This window comes from Palaemon carinicauda, chromosome 4 (genome assembly GCF_036898095.1).
Source record: "Palaemon carinicauda isolate YSFRI2023 chromosome 4, ASM3689809v2, whole genome shotgun sequence".
Classification (NCBI taxonomy): Eukaryota; Metazoa; Arthropoda; class Malacostraca; order Decapoda; family Palaemonidae; genus Palaemon; species Palaemon carinicauda.
In genome coordinates this window covers 178,114,479-178,131,978 of record NC_090728.1, presented here as the reverse complement: position 1 = coordinate 178,131,978, position 17,500 = coordinate 178,114,479, and the positions used below count along the sequence as shown (strand labels likewise).

Here is a 17,500-nt window from a genome sequence, read left to right as displayed (position 1 = left end):
AAACTTATACTCAGTGAATTAATAATTTTCAAAGCTAATTAAAATGTTTCTTGACATAACCATGTTTGTATCATGGCTGTCAGATAAGGATGGAATTCACACCATCCTTAATCATGCATATATAGCAATGTAATAATCAGGTACAGTAGTTTAATTCAGTAGTGTAGTCTGTTTACCTAGTAATAATCATGGATGGAATTAAATAAGAGAAGTTGATGTTCAGGGGAATCAAGAAAAAGCTGTGGAAATTCTTTGGGTACCATGAGGTCAATGGCAAAAGAAAAATGAAAAACCAAGAAATATAAGAAAAACCAGTAATGTGTACTTGAAATACGGCTTTGCACATAAATTAAAACAGAATTTCTTTATCAAATTCTAGATGTGTTCCCATATATCCCAAACACTTTTGCATATTGATTACTTCACTGAAGATCCAGAGATTACTTCCAACAAAAGGAACTAAATGTCCTGTCAACAATGCTAAATACAGTACAAGAATTAACAAGAAAGTTTACTATGTTCAAAGGTCTTTAAGCTAAAATTTCATAACTGAAAAGAGTTCAAGAAAAACTAAAGGTAACACCCTTAGTAAGATGAATCAAGGTGTAACATCCAATTAAAAATAAAAGTTTTTACAAGAAATCTGAAGTATATTGGTGGAGAGAGTACCGTACTCATCCATTGCAAGCAGGAGTAAAGGTCCCACAGACACTAGATGTATTGTTTTCTGTATTCTATTTTACCCCTAATTGCTTTAGTCTCTTTTTTGCCCTTCACTACAGACATGATTGGCCAGCCAAATGTTATGTTTGGAAATATGACTGTGGTCTGGTTAAACAATAGCATTATTCTAACTATTAAGAAACATCGAGGCAAACAAGGATGACTAGGACTAATGATAAACTCACTACTGTAAGGACTAACCATCAAGGAGACTTTCAAGAAAATTTGCGGTCTTGATTCAAGCAATACTGAGTCGGATGATATCACTCATACTTCATTAGCCATGTGTGTACCTTTCTTAGCCCTTTCCCTGTACATTACAAATCAACTATTCATATACAGAACCTGCATTCTTCATTCATAAATCTACCTAATCAAAGATGCTTCACTTGAAACAGTCCTACCTTTAAAGAGTGGAAAGTTTATTATAGAATCAGTTAGGCGGGAAAAGGGTTGAAATTATGGCGCATCTTCCTTTCAGTGCAAAAACATATTTAGTCCCTCTATGAAGGAAAAAAGTTATTATTTGGCAAAAAGACAAAACTATAATATATGGACCACTTTAAGAGTAAGACTGACTGACAGGACGATAAAAATTATTCTAAAAAAAATAAGAATTATAATTCACGAAGTATCAGTCAATTATGAGACACTAATAAAAGTAAACGGTGAAAAGCCTGTCTGTTTAGTAAAGGATCTATACAAGAAATGACTATCCGTATATGATACTGTTGCCCTACTTGATTAAGGTAGCTTACCCTCACTCGTTGACCATTGGTGGTACTTCATAGCTAATTACAGATAAATTCAAATAGTTTATTAAGGTTTGTATTTTTTCAACAGGACATGCAATAATTCTGCTTCCCTGAAATGAAAGAAGAATTTGTTACAGCATTATACAGGAAGACTCGTGACATTACTTACTTCATAATATAATCATACATGTCCCCTCCATCAGCTAGCTCTAAGATGAGGTACAGTTTGGTCTGAGTGTCAATGACTTCATACAAACGAACAACATTTGGATGTTGAACTAGCTTCATGCACCGAACTTCTTGAAAGAGATGTGACCGTGATACTTCGTCTAACCTAAGTTTGTCAATCACCTGGAATGAAAACGATTAACATTATCATTATGTCCCAAGGCACTTAAATCCCTAGCTTTTCAATAGTAAACATTACAAAATAACATTAAAATTTTATTTAGATTAATTTAAAGAATGGAAATACCATTCTAAAATATCTTTTGCAAATATGAAAAAATTCCTAAACATTTTAAAATAGAACGTTGTATGCTAATACAAAATTTATTTAGATTAATTTAAAGAATTGGGATATCATCCTAAAACATCTTTTGAAAATGTGCAAATGATCCTCAACATTTAAAAAAAAATGTAAGTTAATAAAAAATTTATTTATATTAATTAAAAAAAATGGAGAAAATACCATTCTAAAACATCTTTAACAAATATGCAAATGATTCCTAAATATTTCAAAACAGAAAAGTTGTATGTTGAGACAAAATTTATTTAGATTAATTTAAAGAATGAAGATACCATGCTAAAACATTTTTAACAATTATGCAAATGATTCCTAAATATTTTAAAACAGAATGTTGCATGTTAAAATCATATGAAGCATGTAGAACAAAGCATACTTTGTCAACCCCACTTACAATAGAGTAACTAAGGAGAAACTTGATTGAAACATGCAAACACAAACATACGAAAAAACACTGTATGGCACTTGAGGAATCCTAAAATTATGGTACAATGGTAATTAAGAATAGCACTGCATAACAAAATACGAATTACCCATAAATATCATAGTATAATAAATTTAGGAGTTTTCCCTCACTATCAATATCTTAAATTACAGCTACAATACCTTACCTCCACTGTGCCTTTTCTTCCATACAAAATGATAGAAAAACACCTTATTTTAAAATAATAACCTCTGAAAGTAATTTAGCAGAGAACATTGATTTTTGTAATTCTAAACAAATTGTCCATGGGTAAACTACTACTATTAAGAAAAGGAAGGAGGAGGAGGAGGAGAGGAATAAATAGACTTTACTTGTCACATAAGTAATATAAATATATTCCTAATACTTGTAATAAGCGACAAGGACTTACAAATGAAACTTGTCAATTTCCTCACACTAAGGAAACCGAGAAGTTAAGAGATAATTGTAGAACAGGCTAGATGGGATACAGTTTCTTGTAAATTGACAATTGCACTTTTAAAATTTAGTTTGATTTTGTTCAGTATTTCTTAAATTACTACAGAAATACAACCACATATCAAACTCATTACCTATAACTTTGTGAATCACACCTATAATACGATGTACCTTCTCATTATGCAACTTTTTGATATTGCTATTGTTATCTAACTATTTAAACGATGAAGTTGGTTCTACAAAATAATTTCCATGAATAGCTTTGTGTTGATCTACCGTAAAACCCTCTAACCTGATTTGGGTATTTTCCCCATGGCGTAGTTTCTTTGGTATTCAGGAAATTTTGATGCTAATCCAAAGCTCTGTACGTTTTAATTTACGTATGACTAAACAGTAGTTCTATGTAACAAAATAATAAGTGTCTGTCAGCCTCTATAAGTTTTCTTAACTGAATTTCTAGGATTCTACACATTTCCCTCCTTCTAAACAATTATATTCCTATTTTCTTGAACCAGCGACTTATAAAACATAAGACATGAAATGGCAAAGGAGACGACGCAAAAACACCGCTCTTCTAATGATAATGTCATTAAAGTAGAACGAAAAGAAAACTAGACTACATTTTTATCAACTACTAATTACTGACAGTAACTTGGACATTATCAATAATTAGTGTTTCTCAGACTAATTCCAATAATGCCGTAACGATTGACATGTAATGTACACATGGCAAGATGTAATGAAGTATATCAAACTAAAATATATACATCATTGATGTAAAAATCTATTCTGTATTGGGAAATGTAAAGGATTTGTTGGGTGAATTTTAACATTACAAGATAGAAGAATTAGCATAACAGAATATACTTAAATTAAATGTTTCAAGTTTATGGCAAACACTTTATACTTTTATAAAATTGCAAAATGTAACTCAGTGAGAAAGTTTCATTATCAAATATTTCTTATGGCTCAACAAAACTTCATTCAACCCACGTTGGCCCCTTCTCTGAGGTTAAGCACTTATTACCACTCCGGATGAAATAAATAAATGGTAAAAAGATTACTGACAATTAAGATGATAGTAATTTGCAAGAGCAAGGTTCAATATATCCAAGAAGATCATTCGCAAGTAAAAGTAAAATCTAACATATGTCTAGAAGTGAGAAAGATAAAAATAGAAAATTCTGAAATAAATAAAGACGGATCAAGGTATAAAGGTATAATAAGAATCATGAAAAAAAAATCGTAATCAGAGTTAAAGAGGACAATCTAACCCTATGTTCTCAAATATTAAAACCATACTTATAGGCTACACAAAATCAACATGAAAAACAAAGATATATCATAATTGAAAAAAAGAGGCAATTTTCTAAGTAAACTTTCACTTTACTGGCATGAAAGTTGCTGCTCTGTTGGGAAAACTTGCACAATGGAAAGAACAGGTTTCAAAACTAGGGTAAGTATAAACTTACAAGTGGGGGTTTGCAGCAGTTATCCGACATTCATATATATACTTTATATTTTTACTCATTTGTCTATGAAATTTATCAATCATGTTCCAGGATTTTGTTAGCTTTACAGGATGTAGAATATTACCAATTGAATTAATGCATACAACTCAATATATAATTTTAAAGATTAAGTTTAAAATTGTGAATTCTTATAGTATCGATTCAATTTGCTTCACTGACCTCATGGGCTATATCAAAAGGCTTTGAATTTAAAGGCACACCCTTATCACTAAGTTTCTTTCCATGTAGTGTGTGCATAACATGTATTTGTGTGTATGTATGCGTACACACGTATATATATATATATATATATATATATATATATATATATATATATATATGTGTGTGTGTGTATATATATATATATATATATATATATATATATATATATATATATATATATATATATATATACATATACATACACACATATATACGGTAACTATGATTTGAAACAGCATAATCATTCAGATATGCGTTTACTTTCAATAGAACTCGAAAACGACCAATATAATACGATAGCAGTAAATAACCTTCTGTCTGGCATATGACTGACAGAAACGTCTGGGGTAATGGGCCGAGAGGTAAACACTAACACATGAATGTCAACTTTCGCCACACGGAAAGTGCCAATGAGATGGAATGAGGCATTTCTGGCAATGAGATGGGGCAAATCTACCCCGGTATTCTAGAATTACGACAAATGGGTTTAGAGATCATTTCAAATGTTGAACTACAACGGCAACAATCAAAATTCGTGAAACCTCCTCATTACATTAAATAAGGCATTACTAATAATGAACTTTTATTTATGTGAGCAAATATATTATACTTGACAAAAATACGCTACCAAGAATGAACTAAAAAAGAAAAAAAGAAAAAAAAATTGAACGAATCACTCACCACATCTACCATATCATTAGGGTCAAAACAAAAACTAAGTGACCAAAAAGGAAATAATAGGAGTTATGAAAATAGAAACAAAATTTTCTCAATTTTTGCTTTTGAAGAAAAGGGGAAAATTTACAATACTAAATTTGACTGTAAGTAACTATGCGGCGAGAATATTAAACAGGGCGTCCTGTAGAAACACAACTTTGTGACTACTGTATGAAAGGTAAATACATTGGGATAACCATTAAAAAAGCAAATTTGCACATGTATGTGCGTGCGCAGTATAAACACATATACAATAATACTGTATACATACATACACACATACATACATTATATATATACATACATATATATATATATATATATATATATATATACATATATATATATATATATATATATATATATATATATATTTATAACGTAATAAAGGTGGTATAAAAAGAATGAACAGGGTGGGAATTGTGGAATACACAAAAGTGGTAAAAAAAAAGTTAGCATAGGTGAAAAGATGGAACACAGCAATTTGAATTGGTTCATGTAGAAAGGATGGCCAAAAATAAAGAAGGCTTATTAAGGGTTGAATAGATAGTGTGAATAACGCATAGGAAAGGACTCCTCGAAAGGGCTAGGTGACGAGTCTTCTTGAAGGATGAATGAGGGAGTGAAAAAAGCTGAACAGGAAACATTTCGTAGGAAATCAATAAAACATAGATGGAAATGGAAACCGGGAGAGACTACTTCGTGCTCAATCATCATCATCATCACCATAATCCCAGATGGGATGATAACACATTCCAATATCCTTTCAGTAGTTTCCTCCTCTACTTTAATTCATCGCCGTTTGAATATCTTTTTTTTCTAGAGAGAGAGAGAGAGAGTATCTGGTTTCTGCACAAACTCTACGGGGTTTGCCAATCGCGTTTCAATTACTCTTACCTTGACGGCCACCTTCTCTCCGGTGAAGACGTGTCTGGCCAACTTGACGACGGCATAGTGGCCACGTCCCAGCGTCTCCTCCAAGTCGTACAGACCTGCAATTTTGCCATCGTAGCCACCCACGCTCATAGTCCCTGAAAAGAAACACGGAAAATAAACCATTAAGGGAACTATTAAATTAATATACCTATTCCCAAAAGTTAATACTACAAGTTTGATAAGTAAATTTATATCATTATTATTATTATTATTATTATTATTATTACTATTATTATTATTATTATTATTATTATTATTATTATTCAAAATTAATACAGTATTTTTAGGTGTGTTATTTTTTATGAAATAAAATTAGAGCATAGCAAAGAGAAGTTGATTTTAAAAATAAAAAATATTCTTATTAAAAAAAATGAGAAAAATAGTAAACCGTGATACTTCAAGGCACTCTTACTTCCTCTCTTCAGCATTCACAATGATACCAAGAAATCCATTTCCACAGCATTGTAGTTAAGGGAAAAGAACACTTCTGAATTGGACAATCCCTTCAACAGAATAATACGCCGACATTTACTACGAAACAAGACAAGGTCAAGAATTGTTGAGGTGCAGACTCTACCTTGATACCGGAGTTAGAATAAACATTTAACTTATGAAATATGGACTAAAAAACGTCTTAGAAAGATAGATTCAAAATAATGAGGCAGTCACCCCAATCATAAAAGATGTAAATGCTCTATCATAATATGTAACTACTGAAAATACATACGCAAACTATAATTACTACATACACACATAGCCGAAACCTCATTAAAGGCAATTTCTAAACTCGAACCCAGGAAAAACAAAAGTAAATACGGGAAGACAACGAGTCAAAACGGAGACAGAAGGAAATGTAATTACAAGAAAAGGTTTTCGCCACAGAGAAATTGGAGTGTCAATCGAGAACCGCTTTGTCGATGGGAAGTAGGAAGGGGGAAGAGAATGGGAGGGAGGGGAAGGGAAGGGAAGGGAGAGGAGGGGGGATGGGGTGGGGGGAGGTGAGATGTCAAAGACAGGGGGGGAAGGAAACGGGGACGATAGTTGAGGAGTAGCAAGAAAGGTTTAGAGGGAAAAGAATATTATGGTTTGATGAGACGAAACACAAAACCGGACTCGCAGTATTTCATTCTCAATTGAATTTGTTTGGGATCACTTTCATTCAGCCGAAGCAGTCCTTCTTAAATGGGAGTTCCTTCATTTGAAATACATAGATAGGGAAAAAGATACGAAAAAATAAAATATAAAAAAATTATAAAAATCGGTCATAAAAACACAAAAAGCCTATTATTGGAGGAAGGCACTGCATGTGTGTGACACTTCAAAGCATAGAAACAATGGATTAATAAATGAAAAAAAATAAGCAGTCGAAAGTTCACAAGACATGGGAATATAAGAGCATCCTCAACAAACAACAAACATTATAAATAACAATCCCAAGAATAGTTTTTCCCAGTTTTTTTTTTCTTTTTTTTTTTTTTTTTTTTTTTGGTGGGGGATTGGGAGACGGAGATGGAAAGGAAGATTCAGATTGGTTTTCATTCAGATTAGTTTGGACCATGTCCAAATAACACTGAAAACGCAAATCAAAGAAAGATAGAAGAGATGTCGATATTTTTCTCATGGATCTTCTGAAAAATCATATATATCATATAATCAAGGTAACTGAAATATAAACTGATCTTCAACTAACTTTCATCACATAAGATACTGAATGAATAATTAAAAACCCAGTGGAAAAGGCAATGTTTTTTATACCTGGTTGTTTTCATTGCCTTTAGTTTAGTCAACATCAAAAACAGTTTGTAAGTACAGGTCATAATGCATTGTAAAGAAAATTACGATCATTCTTCCTTTGGCAATAAAGGAGAACAAAGACTTTACTCTCCAATTACGTAGTTAATGAACAGCATACCCAACATTCTTCGTTTCCTTTTTTAATCATCGTGTTTCTGCTCCATAAATGAGTCACAGATAAGAATTTCCATCAGGCGAGATAAATAACACGACGCCTCCTTTCGACCTATCTAAAAATAGGTCCTTTATTTTGTGAGGAAACACAAACAAGAATGATTGCCAAGAAAAGAATTTCAGCATTCTTCGTGGCATAGAGTTATTGCAAGAACTATTCTGCATGTACACAACCATACATAATATAGCGCTAGTTAATCGATCAGCTTAGTTGATCATAATTGGGTCTTGTCAGTCTCTGAATGAGTGACCATTAGAAAGAGACAGATATTGTCCACACATAAGCCAATTTAGTATCCGTAAGGCCGGGCGTGGAATGAGCAACTAAGAGAATGCAAATTCTTCGTAGTGAGATGTCCTTTTCATTTGTCAACATTTATTTGCTTATCTTCAAACTTAACATTTTCCTTTATGGTAGTTGCACAAAATGAAGTCACGGATATACTTATAATATTATAAATTGTGGATCAAGCCTCTGCGCAGAAAATTCGCAAAACATTCGTTACTCATAGACCATTACAGGAGGCATATTCTCTGCGAGTCGAGTACTACAAAAACTGCGCCATACTTCCTTTATTCTACAAGTAATCTCACGCTCATTAAATATTATTCCATTTACTATAATTCCTTTACGCCATCTATTCAGCCATTTTAGTATCACCCTTTTCTCGTCTCAAGCATATATGAATTATACAGTTATTCAAATGAACAATATGAAATCCTCCAAGTTTTTGCATGTTTTAAGACATATTACCAAGAAGAAAAGGGTAAGACTACCTGGATTTAAAAATTTATAATTTAATTTTAGAAAAACGCCTTTCTTTATAATCAGAGGTTATAGAGAACACTACACAATCTATAGATAATTATTAGAAATAACCTACCACAAATGAAGTTATGAAATAAAGAGAGAGAAAAACCAAAAGGCATGAAACTCAACTGCAAATCAAATCCTACATCGTGATAGTTAAATTACCTATAAATTGTAACTAAATCAAACTATTGCATATACCAATAACATTGGTTATTTCACAAGTTTTCTAAAAACAAAAAAAAAATAGAGATTACACAGAATAAGTCCGGTGCACCACTTGCAAAACATAAAAAAAAACCACTGATAAAAAGGATAAATTACAAAAATAAGCTTTTAATTAATATATAATCAACCTTAACAGGAGGAGGGACTGTTAACCCGCTCGGTGTTAATACTGGCATAAACATTCAAAGATAAACAAAATAAAATTAAAGTACACAAAAACATGATATAAAAGTCCTGAGTACTCATCCAGACAATTTGAAGTGTCTATCAGACTCTTGACCTTTTATACCAGACGGAAATATATACCATGCTTACATAGCAACACCTAAGTATTTACTTCAAGAGGAGAGAAAAGCGCGCGCGCGAGCACACGCACACACACACACACATAAACCTTCCCCAGAAATATAGAAGAATAAGGCTTAGCAGAGATCATACCTGTTGAACGAAAACACACAGTCTCCTAACAAAGTCGTTAAGTCCCCCATACAAAAAAGCAGACACACTTTTACTCAACTTATCGCTAGCATCGCAAATAAAAATGTCAACTATGAGGCAGACAATATCTACAATTTCAGCTGATCACAGCTGGTGTCTACGTACAAAAGAATAAACACATGATTAAATCAAAGAATAAATACGATTAAAAAAATAAATACGATTAAACCAAAAAAAATAGCACACGATTAAAAAAAATATAAACAGACACTCAAATAAAAGATTAAACGAAAAAATAAACACATAACTAATAAGATTAAACCCATGATTAAACAGGAAGAATAAACAAGATTGAAGAAAATTTAACAAAATAATATAAACATGCTCAGACAAAAGAATTAACGCATGACTAAACAAAGGCAATATAAACAACGTCACGTCGGAAAGAGTGAGCGAATAAAGCATGGAACGAAGAGACAGTAATAACCATTCAAACCCCAAGTATAAAGGGCGCCATCCAAACTAACTTCGCACCGGCGGTGCCAGGAAAGAAAGGGAAGGCAAGGTGTAACAAAATAGAATTCGGCCACATAATAGGGAAGGTCAGGTCCCTCGGGACACCAAGGAAAGAGAAGACACTCACTCTGCCTCCTCTGATTGGAAAGTTGCCAGAAACAAATAAATAAACTCTCTCTTCTTCTTTCAACATACAAAATATATGCGAGTGCCTGTCTATGTGAGAGAGAGAGAGAGAGAGAGAGAGAGAGAGAGAGAGAGAGAGAGAGAGAGAGAGAGAGAGTTGCAACACACGAAATATAATGAGTGCATGTCTAGATGAGAGAGAGAGAGAGTTGCAACACACGAAATATAGTGAGTGCATGTCTAGATAAGAGAGAGAGAGAGAGAGAGAGAGAGAGAGAGAGAGAGAGAGAGAGAGAGTTACTTAAGTATTAAAAAAGGGCAAGAGCATTGTGTTTTTAGTTGGTTCAGCTCAACATCCCTACAAACGCCGAGACACAGATACAGGATCTGAAGGAAATTTACGAAGTAATTAAATGAACTCTTAAAAAGAAATTCCCTCTTTGGTGTCACAGTTACTCGTTCTCTTAAAATACATAAAACTTCACGACGTTTGTGAAGGGAAACGTACGAATGGGCCTGTTCCTTTTCTTCTTTAAAATAATCAATTTCAATTTTTAGCTTAATTTTGCATCCTTTCTAAACCTGTTAATTTTGTCAATGAATCTGTTAATTCTCTGCCAAGCAATCAATGTCTTGCTATGACAAAAATAGCGACAAATAAAGAAATTTAATAAGGCTCAACGTTATTCTAAAATGGGAAAGGGAAATATGAATAATAGATAATATCCTAAAACATAATTTATTTCAATAAAAATGGAGATTTAAGTTCTAAACGAAATGAAATAAAAAAAAAAAAAACCGGAAAAATATATTGAGCCTGTCAGCAGCCGCCCTCATGAGTACTTATTTGAACTCTTGAATGGGTCACTCTCGTCCTGTGCTCCGATTTTACGATTTGATAAGCAATGGTTCCCTATAATTTAACATTTCAACTCTATAGCAAAACGAAAATTAACTAACTACTGAAGCTTGACAACGAGTAGGTACTGTACACACGGTTTACTCCATTTACAGAACAGATGACATCAACGAAGCGTGAATTCGATCTTTACCTCAACCATTGTTCTGTTATCTTGATCTACGAAACATCCGGACGTCTTTTAGCTCTAGGTAAATCTTTTCTTAGTGGTGGGTTATTTTATCTAAATTCTTTACTGTATATAGAGTGATATTTGTTTTACAAATCACAAGAATACGATTTAGTTGAGATGTTACAATATTACTAACATTGGACGTCTTGAATTATTTTCTTACTAAATAACAATAGTCTTTTGGCAGTGTTATTGAGACTATCCAATTAAGTAAAGGATAGTTTATCGCTACATTTACTATTCATCTATGGTTACCTTGAGTTCATCCTCATTTAAACTTGAAAATAAGTGAAAATCTCAAGAGCCAAGTTGAAAAAAAAGGGCAGGTGAAGTATTCTAATTCCTTAAAGAAAGTCTTTCACAGAATGGTGTGGAATGTTGGTAGGAGCGTTTACCTGCAGCCAAAAGTCGGATTGTCAAATACTTTCCTCTTTTTTTTTTCATGACCTTGCTGGCCCAAACGTCTAAACAACCTATCGTATCATCGAACTTTAATGCACTGTAAGATACAATGAATTTGAATCGCTCATCGACTGATGGAAATGACAACCATCCTTTAATTGAATGTGAGCTGGACCTCTATTTCTTTTTGTTGTTATTTAGACTTGATCATAGTGATTAATCCCTCTTCCTAATTCAGTTATAACTTTAATTTTACTCTTTTATGATCCATCAGCACTGTTATTATTATTGTTACTTGATAACTACAATCCTAGTTGGAAAAGCAGAATGCTATAAGCCCAGGGGCCCCAACAGGGAAAATAGCCCAGTGAGGAAAGGAAACAAGGAAAAATAAAACATTTTAAGAACAGCAACAACACCAAAACAAATATTTCCTATATACACTATAAAAAACTTTAACAAAACAAGAGGAAAAATTAAATAGAATAATGTACCCGAGTGTACCCTCAAGCAAGAGAACTCTAACCCAAGACAGTGGAAGACCATGGTACAGAGGCTATGACACTAACCAAGACTAAAGAACACTGGTTTGATTTTGGAGTGTCCTTCTCCTAGAAAAGCTGCTTACCATAGCTAAAGAGTCTCTTCTACCCTTACCAAGAGGAAATTGGCCATTGAACAATTACAGTGCAGTAGTTAACCCCTTGGGCGAAGAAGACTTGTTTGGTAATCTCACTGTTATCAAGTGTATAAGGACAGAGGAGAATCTGTAAAGAATAGGCTAGAATATTCGGTGTATGTGTAGGCATAGGGAAAGTGAACCGTAACCAGAGAGAAGGATCCAATGAAGTACTGTCTGGTCAGTCAAAGGACCCCATAACTCTCTAGTGGTAGTATCTCAACGGTTGGCTGGTGCCCTGGCCAACCTACTACCTACTACCTACTACCTACTACCTACTACTACTAACCCCTCTTTTAAACGACATAAAGGATAATTTTGTTTTATTTCGCAGATCAACTTCTTGGTATAAAATTAACACCCCACTTCGCTCGCAGCCAAATGCTTGCGATACTGGGCCATATCCAATCTGCTATTTTAACTATCAGACGCAATGATACAATGATACTCTGGGACCATTAGACGTAACTTTCTCCATGGCTTCAATGTTCTTTGAAGTGATCAGTGCCAAATGTCTACCAATCACATGGTCGACCTCCAAAGGTGTTTTGCCACCTCTTGACACTGGAATACCAAGGAGATTGATCATGCAAAAATCAAATACTATGTAGATCTTGGCAAAAAAAGACTACTTCACACGCTTACTATTCTCAAGTAATGGAGAGTATGCGACAACAAAGTAATTTATCTAGGCATTTTTCTATTCGTATTCAGTGCAAATAACTATAACTATAAAAATCAAATTTACAATTTTAACACATATTAACGAAAGAATTCAAGTACACAAAAAGCTAAACGATTGACAATTGACACCTGAAAATTTAGTCGAGAAATTTTAAAATCCCTGAAGTAACAAACCTAAATAAATATATATATATATATATATATATATATATATATATATATATATATATATATATATATATATATATATATATATATATAACAGCATCAATAGGAAAATCTAAAATCACAATATTAATGAAATGACCACTCACTCACTTACTCTGTCTCTTTCTCTCCCTCCCTCCTACACGGTCTATTTATACGATAAAGCCAATGTGTTGCAAACTATGCAAATGAAGGACAGGAGTGATGCAAAACATCGACACTTCACTGGTTTTCCCTTTCGAAATATCAAATTCAGTGCGTGCGCTTGTATGCAAGCAACTGCTTCCTTTTGGTAAAGAGGGAAATAATAACGATTCCAAATTTACAATTAACAATATCAATTCAGCCAGAAACTCGACCGAGGGAGAGCTGTAACCTAACACCACTATGATTATTAATATCATTATGAAAAAGGAGGAGATTTACCAGCCCGACTTTGATTATTAATTCTCTGCATTAGTGAAACTATTAAAAATTCATAACTGATTCACAATCACTGAAATTCATCAGTACGAACTATTTATTCTTTTACTGAAACCATGAAATGCATTGCAGGGATTTTATGGTTGTTATAGTAGTAGTAGTAGTAGTAGTAGTAATAGTAGTAGTAGTAGTAATACGCAGTTTTAGATAGCGAAGTTTTGTTTGGTTGTACTTTTATTATTATTATTATTATTATTATTATTATTATTAGTAGTAGTAGTAGTAGTAGTAGTAGTAGTAGTAGTAGTAGTAGTAGTAGTTCTTGGCCACGCAATTCTAGATATTTTGCTCAAAGTATCATAGTATTATTGTCCTCTGGGGCCTGTTTTCACAAATAAGTGATGCTGGACTATCAACAATAAAAAAAAAGTAACTTTAGGATTCTTCTGAACTAGACAAAAAAAATAAAATAAAAAAGAAAAGTCTGAATTTATATCCTCGCAAATATGCTTAGTTACAAGTCTATTTCACTCTAAAAACAAAAGTAAATATATCCACCACGATAGTGAATACACACATCAATGCAATTCATATAATTATTCTATGGCATTTTGTAAAGTATTTCTATGAAAGGACACACTACAAAATCCCCAACTCTTGTAATTCATAAATCCTGTTCCAGTAAAATGTTAGCAATTGGTACTACATACACAGAATTACCATTTCTATGAGTTTGTTGACTCAATTCTTCACTGTAATTAGTTGCACTCCTCAGGAATCGATACAACAGTGAGTCTTTAGCAAGTAAATTCACTGGTTAACGTGGAATCCGAATAAAACTCATCACTAACAAATTCTGTCAACATTTTTTTTTATAAGATCTTTCTATCACATTTTATACTAGTGCATATTTCATACAACTATCTAGAGAATATTAATACAAAAATCAATTATTATAACATATAAAATAAAATAAATATATTTACAATAAACAATTGTACCCTACATTTTATCATTAAGGATGAAAAATCACAAGGAGCTACAAATACTGCATTCATGTTTCAGGTCATTTAAAATTAACATAAATAAATCAGGAGAGTTAACAAAGAAGCCCCGAAAACAGCAAAGAGGATACATTGCAATCGTCTAATTGTGTACAAATGACACGAAGATTTTTCCTACTCTGCGACATAAACGATAAAACAAAAAGTCATCAAGGCGAGGCCAAGAGCCAAGAGCCTCCATGACGCAGCAACACATAAGGTTTACGTCAGAGTCAGCCTTGTGCATCCAACACCGGAAAAAGATGTTTGAAAATCAAACATAATTATCACCTAGATTCGCAGATCCAACACAAGAAGCCTCTGTCCTTTCACAGAAGCATGGACATAATTTACTGGTCAGATCGTTTCAAAATTGCAATTATTTTGGAGATAAAAATGTCTTTTTTTCCAAATATGCAAAAAGTTGGAGTTTCGGCCATATTTGAGAAATATGGCGTCACAATTTCAGCTCGCCGGTACATTATTTTCACAAAATGCACAGCATCAGCTTTAATATTTTGGTCCGCCATCTACTAAGATCAAAGGAAGGGGATTGCAACATCGTTCTGGCACTAGCCAGCTAGTCTCTCTCTCTCTCTCTCTCTCTCTCTCTCTCTCTCTCTCTCTCTCTCTCTCGCACACAAAGAGCAGGAATTGCCTAAAGGCGTTGTTCCACAGGCAAAATTTAAGCACATTTTTGCATCTAGTAGCCAGATTTTACAAAAAGAGTAGCCGATATTGGTGCGGCCATTGAGGTAGCGCATGTTCATTGTCTAGCAAGCAGTACAGGCGCCTTTGCATCTACAGGAAGAAAAACTTTCACAAAAAAGAGGCGTGGGCAGGGGAGGGGGGAATCCTATGCAATCGCCCCCTAACAGTAAAAAAAAAAAAAAAAGGTAAAAGAAACCATTGGAAATTATTTTAATGGGTTTTGGTAGAGCTACAGTCCTAAATTTAAAAAACGAAGATGTCTTAATAACACTGTTGGGAAATGTTAATAATTAACCGTTTCGGAATTGACGAAGAATACACGACTCTTTCTTTTAGGAAATACAAAGATTCGGACCGTGGGAAAACACAAGCATCTTTTGGCCTCTTCCCTGGAGGTGAAACGTCATGAAACACTTGAAGAAATAGTTCCGCGTGACTCTGACATCGCTTGGATGACGAAATAAAAGATTGGTTGGCGGAAAACATAAATTAAACACAAAACTTTTGAAGGTTTTCCGAGAATAAGAAACTTTAAAAATTTCTATCACCTCCTTTGGTATAGCGACGAGGCAACATTTCCCACGAGCATGTCGTGTTCTGTCGCCAAGTCGAGAAAGGATTAACATATCTAACGTTCCCATAATTAAAGTAAGTGTCACAATTCCCCTCACATCTGAGGGGGAAAAAAAGTGCCACGATTCTCTTTACATCAGAGAGAAAATTATTATTTTCCGGAACTCAAGACTTTTAGATCAATTTTGTCAAAATAGCTCTATACTACACATGGTGAAAATTTATTACAATTCTGGAATAAATGAAATAAAAATTTTCCCAAATATTACCCCAAAAGGCAAAAATTGGATCATAATAAAAGCACACATTACATGACAAGGATATTATCATTCTATATTTACCAAATACTGAGAAAACGCTGCATCATACCATGTCCATGGTAATACGAGGCTACCCACACAAGGCTTTCAAGTTAAATAGAACATTATATCTAGGGTACACAGTATGTCACGAACAGCAATTCTTAAATACATATTTATGATGATATTCAGATAGTACCAACAATTAAATTCAGCGCATAAACCTCCATATTTACGGATGTAAATACAGAATTGGTGAAAACCATAATTAACCCATTGAGTAAGAAAGTGAACTACATAAAACTACCCGTGGTAAAAGAAGATAAGAAGACAGAAAAGAAACGGTTACTTAAACTAGAGAAAAAATATAATTGACACAACGAAAAGAGAACATTTGGATAAAACAAATCTATAAAAAAGACAATCTAACTTGGTTATTTACGAAGTAGAAACTTTATTTATTTTCATTTCGCTAGGCTACATCTACCACCCGTGCACCTTAACTGCAAAGCAGTTTAATGAGGGCCGTTCCTACACAAATACATTTACGGCACAGTGGCATTAGGTTGATATTTCACGTATTTATACGAATCGACCAGCCACTAAGCTCACTGATTAACTTAGAATGAGAACCATCACCCGTCTCGATACTCCACGACCAGTTCACCTGTTGCCTTAAATTTTCCCTACTGCCACTCTGGGGGTTGAGTTCAATCCACCACATGGAGAGAGAGAGAGAGAGAGAGAGAGAGAGAGAGAGAGAGAGAGAGAGAGAGAGAGAGAGATTTCTCTTCCCGATACAAGAAAACATATATGGTAATTAGAAACAAAGGGGTGAAAATAGTTTGTTGCGTCAAGCGTAAAACTTTTTATTACTTGTCAAATAAGATTTTCTTTATGGAGAAAATATTGTTTATCTTTGTCTGAAACACGATGTTATGATGCTAGTTTTACGATATATGAAACGAAAGAGTTTGATTTAGTGTTACCTTGCCTAAAGTGAAGAAGGT

General features: G+C 33.5%; 1 protein-coding gene across 2 annotated transcripts in view; it reads right to left on the bottom strand.

The window, feature by feature from the left end:
- Snrk (SNF related kinase) overlaps positions 1-17,500 on the bottom strand; it is a 480,315-nt gene that overhangs the window by 49,177 nt on the left and 413,638 nt on the right. For both annotated transcript variants that reach the window (XM_068372811.1, XM_068372810.1), the window contains exons 3-4: positions 6,253-6,386; positions 1,648-1,829 (exon numbers count right to left, since the gene is read on the bottom strand). In XM_068372811.1, coding sequence (XP_068228912.1) covers positions 1,648-1,829; positions 6,253-6,381 — 311 coding nt within the window. In that variant the 5' untranslated portion in view covers positions 6,382-6,386. The remainder of the gene's footprint in view (positions 1-1,647; positions 1,830-6,252; positions 6,387-17,500) is intronic.